The 14,442-nt window shown below is 45.3% G+C and overlaps 1 protein-coding gene across 1 annotated transcript in view; it reads left to right on the forward strand.

Annotated features, from left to right (window-relative positions):
- Window positions 1–12,379: 12,379 nt before the first annotated feature.
- WEE2 (WEE2 oocyte meiosis inhibiting kinase) overlaps window positions 12,380–14,442 on the forward strand; it is a 29,455-nt gene continuing 27,392 nt past the window's right edge. The window contains exon 1 of the mRNA XM_043589735.1: window positions 12,380–12,785. Within this exon, the coding sequence (XP_043445670.1) occupies window positions 12,441–12,785 (345 nt within the window). The 5' untranslated portion in view covers window positions 12,380–12,440. The remainder of the gene's footprint in view (window positions 12,786–14,442) is intronic.

Here is a 14,442-nt window from a genome sequence, read left to right on the forward strand (position 1 = left end):
AGCCGCGGGCGGCGAGGGGCGGGCGCAGGGGCGGGCTGCGGGAACTCCCCTCGCCGGGCCGGGCCGCCGCACCGCCCGAGGCCGCACCTGCCCCGCGCCGCCCCGCCCGCCGCCGCCGCCGCCGCGGCTGCCGCCCTCCCGCCGGGAACGGCGCTCCTATCCAGCCGGAGGAGGCGTCCTCCCACCGGCTTCGCCCAACTGCGTGTCTGGCTGGGATTCGCGGGTGCATGTGTGTGCCGCTGCACGGGAAACGTCTGGCGGCATGGACGCGCATCCACCTGGATCCGTCCACCTGTGCTGGGGTGAGGTGCCTTCTCACCTAGGAGTCCGTCGGATAACTGTACCACCGTGAATTTTTATACGCCATCATTCTTTTTGTAATCTCCCTGGTCATATGGACCATGACAGAAATGTGTTACATAATCCTGGAAGTGTGGCTGAAGCCTGCGCTGGGCTGGGAAGTGAAGCGGGAGAGGGAGCCTTGGCCGCCCCGGGGTTATTTGGGCTTTGGATGTGGCCTGGCCTCCTGGAGCTGTGGGCTTGGGTGTGCCGAACCCAGTCGGCTGTTGCCTGGCCCCGGCCTTCCCTGGACCCTGCCTGGGGCTCATCCATTTCAGTGACTAAACCTCCAGAGAAGGTGGTGGATGGTCATTTACTTGCCCTTGGGCCCGGGAAGGGGAGGTTGAGCCAAATATACAAACGATGAAAGCAGTCCCCCTTCTGTAGGCTAAATGCCGCATAAATAGATAATGGTTATGTCATAGATTTTGGCTTGGAAACAGCAGCCCCGGGCAGTCATTTATTATCTCCTTAGGAAGAGGGGTTAAATCGTGTCTTCATTGTATTTCTGGCACATAGGATAGGCTTCTTCTTCAGCACTGCCTGAGTGACACCCAGTGCACAAATCCACCAGGTCCTTCTGAGAGCAGGCAAACTGCTGGGGCTCCTGGAACGTTGGAGGAGTCGTGTCTGAACAGGTCTCTCTCCTCTCCTCATTCTTTCTTATTTTAACGGCTATTTCTTATTCCCACCTCCTCTGATTACTTAGCCACCAGATATACCCAAGGGTTGGGGCATTCAAAATATAATTTCTAAATATAAAACGGGGGATTCATAGAAAGTCCTCGATTTCCAAAGCCATCAGCTTTTCTCTTTCTCCCCTAAGGGACTTCTTTTTCCTGATCTTTTGTGTGAACCCCACCCAGAACGCCCTAGTCTAGTACCTTCAAGTTGTGTAGGTACCAAAAGTTGTGAATGTGCCAGGAAATAAACTCATAATCTCCATCCTACATATATTCAGATATATATATGCTATATATAATTTGCTATATAAACAAAAGACTAAAATGTCCAAACCTTAAACCTAGAGCCTTTCCCACACTTATTAACGTATGTATCCTAGTTCACCAGCCACCACGTCTATCTGCAGATTCCTAGTGCCCTGCATAACAGGTGCACAAGAAGCATTTGTCAACTAAGCAGATGAATAGAAGTAGAGACTTAACACCTCCGTACAACTGGCTCCTCCTGCCAGGCTTAACCTAGCATCTTGCACTTAACACGTGCTCAAAAATGTTAATGATGGTGATGACAGACCTCTTAACACATTCACAGTCTGAAAGGGCTCTACATCTGACCATCAGATTTATCTTCTCTGTATCTACTGAATTTCACGAAATGATAGGAAAAGAAACTAATTAAATTTAGCTATTAGAATAGCTCTGGTGGGAAAGGAGTGTGAAGGGCAAGAAGAAATGAAGGGCAGTCAGATTCAAGGACCCTAGGATGATGTTATATTTTAAAAATATTTTTTTTTACATTTATTTATTTTTGAGAGACAGAGCTCGCGAGCAAGCAGAGGAGGGGCAGAGAGAGAAAGACACACAATCCGAAGCAGACTCCAGGTTCTGAGCAAGCTGTGAGTGCAGAGCCCGACTTGGGGCTCGAATTCAGGAACTGCGAGATCATGACCTGAGCCAAAGTGGGATGTTCAACCAACTGAGCCACCCAGGCACCCTGGATGATATTATATTTTAAAATGAGTTCCCCTAGAATGCCATATATCTCAATTTTAAAATAGAATTATTGGGGCGCCTGGGTGGTGCAGTCGGTTAAGCGTCTGATTTCAGCCACGTCATGATCTCGCGGTCCGTGAGTTCGAGCCCCGCGTCAGGCTCTGGGCTGATGGCTCAGAGCCTGGAGCCTGCTTCTGATTCTGTGTCTCCCTCTCTCTCTGCCCCTCCCCCGTTCATGCTCTGTCTCTCTCTGTCCCAAAAATAAATAAACGTTGAAAAAAAAATTTTTTTTTAAATAAAATAAAATTATTTTATTTTCCCAAATACTGAACATATCTACATTATATATCTATAAGATATAAAACACGTAATGTATATAAAATGTAGTATATAAAAGTGATTTTGATCTATAATCTCACCACTGGGTTGGCCACTGTTAAGATTTTGCTTATCTTTTTTTCGCTAGTTCTCGGGTGCAGCTTCTCACTTGCTAGCATTGCTATGGTGACTCCTAGTTGCTGCCAGCCCCACTGAGATCGAGTTCTCACCGAGGAGATTTGTGTTTACTTTTGCCGGCCTTCTGCAGGCACAGCCAACCAGAGAGTACTTTGAGTTAAGTCCTGTGCTTGAGGTTCTTTGGACCGTGCTGGTAGTGTGAATTCAAAACGCAAGCCAGTGCAAACACCGGCTGATAGTGCAAATTCTTGGGCGACATGTTTTTCTTCCCTCCAGCCAATGACAAAGTAGAGACAAGTTTCCCTACCTGGCCCTGTCCATGTGGAAGGTTTATTTGCCACAGGTGTATATGGGGTATCGTGCTCGACTCCTCACCTGGGGCATTTTAAAATTCTTAGTGGCATGTAAAAATAATGCTGTATCTTTTTTTTTTTTTTAAGTTTTTTTTTGATGTTTATTTATTTTTGAGAGAGAGAACATGGGGGGGGGGGGTGAGGGCAGAGAGAAAGAGGGAGAGAATCCGAAGCAGGCTCTGCACTGACAGCAGAGTCCTATGTGGGGCTCGAACCCATGAACAGTGAGATCATGACCTGAGCCGAAGTCAGTCGCTTAACCAACTGAGCCACCCAGGTGCCCCAAAATAATGCTGTATCTTAAAATACATGATATAATGAAAAGTTTTCCATGTTTATGTTGAAATCATACCATACATCAATTTTGTATTTTTTTTCCTTAACATCTGACCGGGAACATTTTCGTATCCTTTTAGCAACTTTTTGTATGCATCATTTTAATGGTTCCCATTGTATGTATGTTTGAAAATTTACTTAACCATTTTCTCCTTGTTGGACACTCAAGCCCTTCCCCCTTCCATTGTGCCTAAAGTGTTGGCCGAATTTCACTGAAGTAACACTACCTATTATATGCCGAGCCCTGCACACAGTGATGGGGCAGCCAGGAAGAAGGCAGATATCGCTTCTCATCAGGCTTATAGCCTGGCAGGGAAGGCAGCTATCAGGCAAGAAATGAAATCTAGAAGGAGGGGTGACAGGGCAGATACAATCAGCTTTTCGGGTTGTTGACTTATGTATGACAGATTTCCAGAGGCAGCAATATTGGGTTAAAATGTCTTTGTGTTTTTAAGGTTCTCGATAATACTGCCAAATTGTTGATTCATGGGTATTGTAAGGGTATCCATTTCATTTTGTCATAATTAGATATTGCCGTTTAAAGTACTTTTTGCCAATTTGTCAGATGAACATGGCATTTTAAGAAGTTTATTTATTTTGAGAGGGTGGGGGGCAAAGAGAGAGGGAGAGAGAGAATCCCAAGCAGGCTCTATACCGTCAGTGCAGAGCCTAATGTGGGGTTCGAACTCACAAACCATGAGATCATGGCCTGAGCACCCAAGGTGTCCCATGGCATTTTGTTTTTAAGTTAACATTTATTGACTGAATCTAATCATGTTTTCAAAATATATGTTGGTGATTTGTGTTTCAGTGTATTGTCTGTTCATGATGCCTTTTCCTCACTTTTGGGGTCTTTATGCTCTTGCTATCATTTTACGTGAGGTTTTTATATAGTAAGAATAGTAAGAATATTAGTCTTACTAATTGTTTTGGCACAATTTTTGTTAAAATTACAAATATTAACAAATTGTAACAAATAAATGTTATAATTTATTGTATGATTTCAATGCTGCTTAATTGCTTTATGAAATTTAGAGGTTCTAAATTTTGTGTTGTCAAGTTGATCACTTCTTTTGTGATTTCTTTTTTTTTAACTTTTTAAAAATGTATTTATTTTTTTTGAAGGAGAGAGAGAGAGAGAGAGAGAGAGAGAGAGCGCATGAGCGGGGGAGGAGCAGAGAGAGAGGGAGACACAGAATCCGAAGTAGGCTCCAGGCTCTGAGCTGTCAGCACAGAGCCCGATGTGGGGTTCAAACTCACAAACCGTGAGATCATGACCTGAGCCGAAGTTGGACGCTCAACCAACTGAGCCACCTGGGCGCCCCCACTTCTTTTGTGATTTCTTATGTTGCTTTAACATTTAGAAAGTTGGTCCCCACCCAGAAATTTTTTCAATATTCACTTTTATTCTTTTAGTTATTTATATGTTGATTTCTTATGTTGACTTTTGATTTCTTAATCTAATCCATGTTTATATTGATACGTGATATGAAGTGAGAGTCTAAAATTTTTATTGACTAGTTAATAATTGCTACACCACTTATTGAATAATTCTTTCAATTCCTATGATTAACAATTCCCTTTGAAATTACAATATTAAATTCCTGATATTTACTAATTTATGTATTCTTCACCACTGATGTGACTATTCTTACAAGTTTTATAAGTTTTAATTTTTTTTGAGAGGTAGTGTTCTCTACCCTTAAAAAAATCTTCAGCTATTTCTTTGACAGTTATTTTCCCAGGTAAGGAACAGGTTACACTACCTCCGTGACCAAACTGCATAGTTAGTTGACTACGGCGAATACTAGTGGTCCATACAAGAGTCCAGACTGTGGGACAAGCTGAGGTGTAAGAGGGTAAAATTAAGACTGTGAATAAAGGGCTTGAAAAAAAATAATCTTCCTGTGGCCTAAGGAATATCTGTACCCTTCTCTGTCTCGTGAACTGAAGTCCCACCTGTCCTGAGGACCCAGAGCTCGGGGCATCCAGAGGCATTCTGGGGAACCTGGTCTGTTCCAGGCTTCTGCCTTCTTAATATCTACTGTATACATTAGACAATATTAGCTATATGTCAGACCCGCCTGCACTGTTTCCTTCCAGATTGCCTGTGCTACAGGCATTTGTTGGTTTGACCCAAGCTGAAAGCACAATCAATCATGTACCACACAGGCTGAGCTCAGGTGGAGGCAGAAATGGTTATAGGGATTAATAAAATGAATAGTCAAAATTACTAAGTTATTTAAAATCAACACATTCCTCCCTTTTAGGCCCCTGGAATTTGCAATGGAGTAGGAAACTTAAAATCTGAAACCTCTTAAAAGGTATTCATTCTGCATTAGCGCCCACATGAGGATACATCGGATGCATGCAGGACCCGCACCTTGATTCAGAGTGTCTGCTGTGCACCACACCCTCTTCCCAGTAATGAAAACAGAGCATCAAGGGGGAGTTAAGCCCCTGTCCTGATGGAATTTAGATTCTATTGGGGGTCGGATGGGGAGACACAATGTTTAAAATGAACCGTTAAAAAAATAAAGTAAAATGCACCATTAAATGTATAAATATGATGTAGTGTTAAGTGTGAAGAAGCGTGAGACAGGTTAAGAAGTCAGAGAATAGATGGTGGGAACTCTGTGGGTTGTCAAGGAAGCCTCTCTGACAAATGACCTTTGAGCAGACCCCCAGAGGAAGCCAGGGGCTGAATGAGACACGCAGGGAAAGATTGTGGTGTCTGGAGGAACAGTGAGGAGTCTGGAGCCAGACAGGTTGTGGGGAGGGTGCTCTGGCCCCGTGGGCCACGGAGCAGGGGCTGACTGTATTCCCAGTGAAATGGGAGGCCCTGGAGGATGTGAGTGCAGGACCGACCCTTTCAGGAGGACCCCTTGGCTACTGTTGCAGAACAGACTGAAGTGAGGCCAGCGGGAAAGCAGGGGGTGCCAGTAGGAGGCCAGGGGAACTGCAGGGATTTCTCCTAGACCGGAGGCAGGGGTGCGGAGAGAGCATGCTCAGCGTGTTTCCGCTTACGGAGGAAGGAGAAAACTGTGGGAGGAGCAGGTTTGGTTGGAGAGGTTGGGAGTGTGGGTTTGGCCATGTTAAGACGGAGATGCCCTATTGGACATCCAGAGGGAAGCTGGATTAGGGAACTGCAGAGCGGAGGTTCAGGAGAGAGGTCGTGATGCAGATATACATTGGGGGTCACTGGCTTGTGGAGGGTTCACGGCCGCGGGCTGCACGCTATTCCAACAAGTGAATGTGCACAGAGAAAAAAGCAGGGGAGACTGAGCCAAGGGACCTGCAGAGTTCAGACGTCAGGAGGTGCACAGGAGTGGGCAGAGCGATTGAAGCACTTTATCGACCAGTTTGAAATATATATATAATCTTCATTTAAATTTTATGTATGTATTTATGTATGTATGTATGTATGTATGTATGTATGTATTTATTTTAGAGAGAGTACACGAATGAGGGAAGGGCAGAGAGGGAGGGAGAGAGGGAATTCCAAGTGGGCCCCACGCCCAGCGTTGGAGCCTGATGCAGGGCTCAATCCCAAGACCCTGGGACCATGACCTGAGCCGAAATCAAGAGTGGGACACTTCATTGACTGAGCCACCCAGGTGCCCATTTAAATTTTTAGATATTATTTTAACATTCTAATAAGCAGGTCTCCATTTGATTAGACAATCAAATTGCACACGGCACATACAGTGAGCAGCAATTTCCTTGTCCCCCAACCTTCCCGCACCCCTTCTCCCCGACTCAGAGGCTGCCACTTCTGACAGTTTCCGTCTTTACAGCTTCTGGGGGTTACCCTCTGTGGAAGAGCTTTAATTCTTCCCGATCACACTTCCCCCCAAATCACTAAACATTTGCTTTGTTTTGTTTTAAGAAGGTAAAACTTCAGTGTGGGGATCTTGTAATTGGATCAGAAGCATGAAGAGGGGCTGGGAATGTTTGACCAAGTTACTAGCAACTTCTTGAGCCCAGTCCTGGCAGCAGAGAGATACTAAGTCAAGACCCGGACACAGCAGATCCTGCTCTCTTCCGTTCCTGCAAATTCCTTCCCGTAAAGCAGTGAGTGAGTGTGTGTGCGTGAGAGAGAAACAGAGAGACACAGATATCTAACCTCTGTGGTGGCAGGGATGGCCTTGGACTAGGTCACAAAGACAACCCATCTGGTCTAACTTTGGAGAATCTGGGAATGGCCAAGGGCCACATAAATTCTCCCAACTGTGGGTAATAGGGAAGAGATCAGACTAATGAGTCTATACCGTAGTTTCAAAATATCTGCCCCTTAAAATATGGGTAGCACACCTACGGTCTCTAAGTTGTTGGGATGTCAGGTTAGCAATCTGTGCTTGTTCTAAGGAGAATGCCATGTCTTGTGAGTCATGTGTCTTTAACAGTTATTTTGACGGACATCTTCTATTTACCAAATGGGAAGTTCTGGTGAGAGAAGCGGTTTGTTAGAATCTGATTTATTCATCAGGTAGATTTATAGTCGATTTGAAGAGAATAGATTAATCTGAGGATTTTACTAATGGCACGAAAGTCTTCCTGAGTGAAAGGACATGGTATCAGTGATTTGCTTTAAAATACTCCCACCCACCCCCCCCAAGACAATTGCAGATATAAATGAAGCAAGACTGTGTGAGTGCCCATAATTTTTGAAGCTACATTACTGATAAAACAAGGCTCCTGATACTGTATTTTCTCTACTCTCGGCATGCTTGGACATTTCTGCAAGGAAAAGCTAAGCAAGAAGAAAAGTATTAATGAGGCTTTAAAATGAGCTCCAGGATGGGCCACCTGGGTGGCTCGGTCAGTTGAGCATCTGACTCTTGATTTTAGCTCAGGTCATGATCTTGCGGTTCATGAGTTCAAGCCCCGCATCAGGCACCGTGCTGACAGCATGGAGCCTGCTTGGGATTCTCTCTGCCTCTCTCTTTCCCTCTCTCCCTCTCTCTCAAAATAAATAAATAAACATAAAAAAATAAAATAGAACGACCTCTAGGCTTTATCTTAGCCCACAATCTTTCCTTGGAATTCTGTTCTGCAGTCAAGGCTACTTAGTATAGTTGTATATGCACTTTGAAATGCAAAATTTGGTGGTGGCGAAATATAAAGTATTGTTAATGATTTATGATTTATATAATTATCACTAGATTTACTGCGAGGTCAAGATAAGGTCCCCCTTCAAGGCTCCTGGCCTTGCTGACCGCCCTGGGCTGCTAGAGGAGTCAGGAGCATCTGAAACCTCATGCTGCAATGGGCCCACACCCAGGGCAGCTGCTCCAGTCTGCACCTCCTGTCACTGCTGCCGATAGATTTGTCCTGGGAGCTGGTGACATGATATACGACATATGATGAACTGATTCTGCTTTTCTCTAAGTTACTGCAAACTTTCCCCTTCAGGGACGAAGCAACACTTCTGGTTGTGATGAGAGACTGAGCAAGATAAGGACAAAGAAGACCATGGGGCTGGAGTGGGCAGGGACCTTAGAGATACCGTTTAGTCTGCTGGTGTCCTCAGAGAGTGGAAGAGCAGTCCTCCCTGAGTCGACAGGCCCACAGGCCCTAGTCTGAGCATGCTGATGGCGACACTGTTGCCTCACAGGGTCTGTTCTGGTGAAGAAGGCCAACTTTCCCCTCTATCACCCTGGAGTTCCCTCAGATTTGCTTCCAGTCTTCAGAGTCCAGGCCCAACAGGCTGGAGCCCCGGAAAGTTGCTTTCAGCCTTAGCCCTCCTCAGGTGTTCACTTCCTGTCCTGGAGCCTGCCAGCTTCCCAGAAAGCCTCAGGGCAAAAATGTCCCTTTCTTGCTTGGGAAACCAGACCTCCCAAGGGTTCCCAATGGGGCAGTCTCATTAAATATACCATAACCCAAGACCGGTAGTTTTTCAGAGTCTGGAATGACTCAGTCTTAATTCAGTCTTCAATAAATAATGTGCTAGAGAGCTTCGCTTTGGCTTGTTCACGTGTTGTTTGCAATTCTCCCTCCTGAGGGAACAATGAGGCCAGCATGTCCTTCCTTGAAGCCGTAGACTCCCAAATATCTCATTTTCCATGGGCTTAGCTTTACTTTTGCAAAGGAACAGGCTACCCCGAAGGTGAATACAATTTTCTACCTCTTCTAAACTGATCTGAATGGACAGACTTTCCTGCTTCTGTTCTTACCAGTGGTGTTTCAAAGGCCTCAGCACCAAGGTTTGGTCAGAGTGGGGCTCTGGGTCGAGACACTTTCTTGTCACTCAGCAGTGGGAGAGAGAACTTCTTCCAAGCACAGGGTTTAGGGATCTTAGCCCTGGGATGCAAAGCTGGCTCCTTCCTTTTACATCTCATTCCTGGGAACACTGCTTTCCTCTAGTGCAGGAACCCCTGGTACGGTAAGAAAAATATTCAAACTTCTAAAAAGTAAAATACTGAGTTATTTATTTATTTATTTATTAATAGTTTTCTCCTTTTTTTAAAAAAAATGTTTATTCATTTTTGAGAGAGAGAGGGAGAGAGCAAGTGCAAGCTGGGGGATGGCAGAGAGAGACAGAGAGGGACAGAGGATCTGAAGTGGGCTCTGTGCTGACAGCAGAGAGCCCAATGCGCTCAATGAGCTCAAGCTCACAAACCGCAAGATCATGACCTGAGCCAACATAGGACACTTAACTGACTGAGCCACCCAGGAGTCCCTATTTATTTATTTAAGTTTATACATTTATTTTTAGAGACAGACAGAAAGTGTGCGTGCAAGAGACTGCAGGGGAGGGGCAGAGAGAGAGAATTCAAAGCAGGCCCTGCACCATCAGCACAGAGCCCCACATGGGGTTTGAACTCACGAATCCTGAGATTGTGACCTGAGCCGAAATTGAGAGTCAGACACTCAACCAACTGAGCCACCTAGGCGCCCCAAACACTGAGTACTTTAAAGAAAGCTGAGATACATTAATTTATTTTCCCAAGTACAAAGTCTACTCAAAAACAATTTAAGGAACACCCACTATGTGTCAGGCATTCCCTTCTTGCCACAGATTACCTGGGTTCCCCTTTTGACACGTCATCTCATGATGTGAAGTTCTTTGCCCGGGATAGCTGCCTAGGTTATCAGCATGCAGTGAGGCAAAGATGGGATTTTTTTATAAAGTGCAGAAACTGAGAACAAAGAGTAAAACACCCCAAATAGTGAGGCTGTGGGCCACCAAGGTCATCAACTGCCCAGTTCTCATTGTTCTACTTTCCAAATTGGGAGCATCTTTTTTGTACTTGTTATTATGCCTTTCTTGTTCTGAAGACTTAGCACGATCATTTGCCCGAGGGACAATACGTGACAGTGACAGGTGAATGGCACAAGTTTCTAACAAAGTCGCCACTGATGACAGGGGGCCCAAACCATCACGAAGGCACAGCTCCCTCCCCAGGTAAACAGTGTGGTCAGAAATAAGGGTGAGAACTCTAGCAAGGCCAAGAGGAAAGGGGGAGGTGGTGATGGTAAAGTACAACTTGGTCTGTCTAGTTAGCACCCCATAAAACAGCCACCCGGTGACCTGCCTGCAGGCCTGTGATACGCTCAGAGTGCTTTGGGCAAGTCCTATCCTGCTTCAGAGCAGAGCCAGCCTCCAGCTGGCCTGGACAGGCAAGAATGACCGGCCGAGGCCTGAGATGGGAATACTGGTCAACATCAAGACCGTAAGGAAGGAATAGTATCACATGACCTGCCGATTTGTGAACAAGAAACTTGCTCCTCAACCCAGAATCTCAGTTAATAGCTATTTATTTCCTTATAACCTGGGTCCTCCTTCCCCTGTTGATGACTTCAATGTCTCTGACCCCTCTGAGATGGTGAAAACCCGAGAAAGGGCAGCCGTGAGCTTCTGTATGCTATGGGCAATACTATTTCCCCTGTGGAATGATTTGGGAAGGTTTGCATGGGTGGTTGTGAGCTAGGGAAGGGCAAAGGATCGGACGTTGTGCCCACCTATAAAAAGCTGGAGCAGAAGAAAGCTTTTAGCTGGAAAAATACTTTCACATCCTCCCAGTTAGTTTCACTTGGATTAACACCCCTCATGGGTTCAGGTCAGAAATGGGAAAGACCCAGAGAGGAGAAAGGTGTGGAGGGATTGATAGAGAGGAAATGGAAGAGAGGTGATGGGCTATGAGAAGCCAAAGACTGTAAGAGAAGAGAAATTAAATTTGTTTTGGTCGAGATCAAACTACCCCCAGCACCTCTCTCTTTGGGCCCACGTTTATCATGTAGATAATTCCACGTGTCCAGGACTTTCAGAGTGTCTCCTGAAGTCACAGGAGGGCTCATGTATATCATTTTCTTTTTTCATGGATTGCCTTTCACACGGTTTCTCCTTTAAAGTGATATCGGTGGCTTTTTTTTCTTCAGAGAGTTTTTTACTTTTCCCATGGGGCCTCTCTGAGGAAGAAATTAAATGATGTAGGTTAAAGAGTAAAAAAAAAAAAAAAAATTTTTTTTTTTTTTTTTTACAAAATAAGGTATTTGGGGGCAAAGTAATTGCCATTTTCAAGTGATACATACCTGCTTCTATGTGTCACTGATCTTTCTAGGATTTCTTTTTTCAGTTTAAAATTTTGTCTTATTCCCTGAAAGTTTTAACTGCTGATACCTGGGGGCAGGTGGAGGATGTGAGATGCCTGAATTAGGGCAGGTGTGCCTGGCAAAAATCTAAGGCATCTCTCTGGTAGGGAGATGAACTCCAGCCAAGATAAGTTAGGAGACCATTTAAGGATGATTATGATATCCTGGTGATGCTGAGTTCTATTTAACTGCTGTTAGCCACTGGGTGGGGGGTGGGGGACAGAGGAGAGCATGATGTTTCTAAACGGTAGGTGGAAAAGAGTGAAAATAATTTCTTTCCGATAATGAGCTTGTTCCCAAATTGGCTAATGGGTATTTTTAAAGCCGTGCTAAATTAAAGGAATCCAACTATCTCACTAGTGTTTTGTAGCACACGGGTTCAGGGAGACTATGTGGGATATCCAAAGGGGTTCTATACATAAATTGGACTTAATTGCTCTAAGAGACACTGGAGCTTTCTTTAATCAGAATGGAAATAAGGATAAGCTGAGGCCTTACACATATGTGGTACTTAAGGGAGCAAACTAATGGTGTGCCTTTGTGTAGCTGTTAGTGGGCAGAAGGAAAGGCAGGCTAAAATTGGGAGGTTTGCCAGCTTACATTTTTTTCTCCTCCTTGCTTCTGCAGCTCCTAGTGCTCCCTTCTGATAGGCCTCCCCGCCTGTGCCGTAGAGCTCTCTGCTGAGATGGATGACGGAGGTATTAACAAGGAACTGAAGCAGAAGTTAAACTTTTCCTACTGTGAAGAAGAGGGTGAGCATGAAGGGCAGGAGGAAGCACGAGAGAACAGCGAGGCCCAGAGCCAAACCCCAGACAAGTCTCAAGTTCAGGAGACAGAGGCAAAGTGCACCCCCCCCAGACCTTCCCTCAGTAGCACTCATGAAGTCAGTACATTTCAGGAAACAGACACGATGAGTCCCAATCAGGGTCTGAGGACTCCGGTGTCACACTCTGGCAAATGTCCTGAGACACCAGCCCAGCCAGATAGCAGGAGCAAGCTGCTGCATTGTGAGAGCCCCTTCACTCCCAAAGTAAGTAAGTTGTGGAGGAAAGGGGACCCAAGCCCCCAAGATCTGTGCTCCTTTGGTTCCGCTGATGGGGAAGGAGGATGCGTTCGTTTATGTGTATCTGGCAGATTTGCCTCACAGGCTATGTATCTCAGTTACATATTAATTGGTGAAAATGAAGACGAGTTCAAAGTTCCCAGAAAACAGAACTAAATGCCTTGCTAGCTGTCTTCTCAAAACCATTGATATCAGCAACTATTTGGTGTAGGCCACAAATAAATCTTGGTGGGGAAAAAATTCCTGGTTGAAGAATATTGGAACCGGAAGGAATATTTTTATTTATTTAAAAAATTTTTTTTAATGTTTATTTATTTAAAAAAATTTTTTTAATGTTTATTTATTTTTGAGACAGAGAGAGACAGAGCATGAACGGGGGAGGGGCAGAGAGAGAGGGAGACACAGAATTGGAAGCAGGCTCCAGGCTCTGAGCCATCAGCCCAGAGCCCGATGCGGGGCTCAAACTCACGGACCATGAGATTGTGACCTGAGCTGAAGTCAGACCCTTAACCAACTGAGCCACCCAGGTGCCCCAATGTTTATTTATTTTTGAGACAGAGACAGAATGCAAGTGGGTTGGGGCAGAGAGAGAGGGAGGCACAGAATCTGAAGCAGGCTCCAGGCTCTGAGCTGTCAGCACAGAGCACGACACGGGGCTTGAACTCACGAACCACAAGATCGTGACCTGAGCTGAAGTCGGTCGGACGCTCAACTGACTGAGCCATCAGAAGGAATATTTTTAAAAATGTTTATTTATTTTGAGAAAGAGAGGGTGGGGCGTTTAAGCATGAGCGTGTGAGCACGAAGGAGGGGCAGAGAGAGAATCCCAAGCATGAACTGGAAGTAATATTAAGATCTAGAGCCCTAGTGCATTCTGCAAACGAGAAGATCAACGTTTTAAGAGTTGAACTGGCTTTTGGCTCGGCCAATGGCAGAGGCAGGACTAGAAACCTGATCTTTTGGTCTCAGTCTACTACTGTTCTTTCCATTACGCCAACCGGCTCTCCTTTTATGTAATTATTTACTAATATTTCCTAATAAAAGAGTGTTCACATTCACTGTTGGAACACATTCACATATCTTTGCTGCTGCTCTTCCCAGAAGGAAATCCTCCCCTCTCCTCGGACCTGTGAGAGACCAGCTCTTCTATGTGAGCAAAGAGGTAACTTGTTGATACTTCTCTATAAGCTGCGGAGGGCAAATAGGCAAAGGTCCCAGGTGGTTGGCTTCGTCCTTTATTCTTGCTGTGATTATTCTCCTGTTATATCTACACGTCATTAAAATCAGGGTTGGGGCAGGGTTACCTCTGACAGACTAGTGCCATGGTGTGTGAGCCTCAGCACTGGTATTAATTCCGCTTTCTGCTGGCTCAGCTTGAGGTACTTAAGGCCATCAGAACAACATCCACGCTTCTGTTTGTAGCACAGTTACTGTCAGCAGGTCTCTGCAGTTCCTACTGAGCGTGCACACCACGACTACCAGGGAGGACTAAGCTTCTTGACTGTATTGTGGACAAACTGCTTTCATACGCTTAGGTGTCCATTGTGGGTTTTTCAATGGTCCCAACACCAATAATCCTTTTATTTTTTCCAGAAGCCAGTGTGGGCAAGGGGTACAAGACAGT

The sequence above is a fragment of the Prionailurus bengalensis genome, chromosome A2 (genome assembly GCF_016509475.1).
Source record: "Prionailurus bengalensis isolate Pbe53 chromosome A2, Fcat_Pben_1.1_paternal_pri, whole genome shotgun sequence".
In the NCBI taxonomy this organism is placed as follows: Eukaryota; Metazoa; Chordata; class Mammalia; order Carnivora; family Felidae; genus Prionailurus; species Prionailurus bengalensis.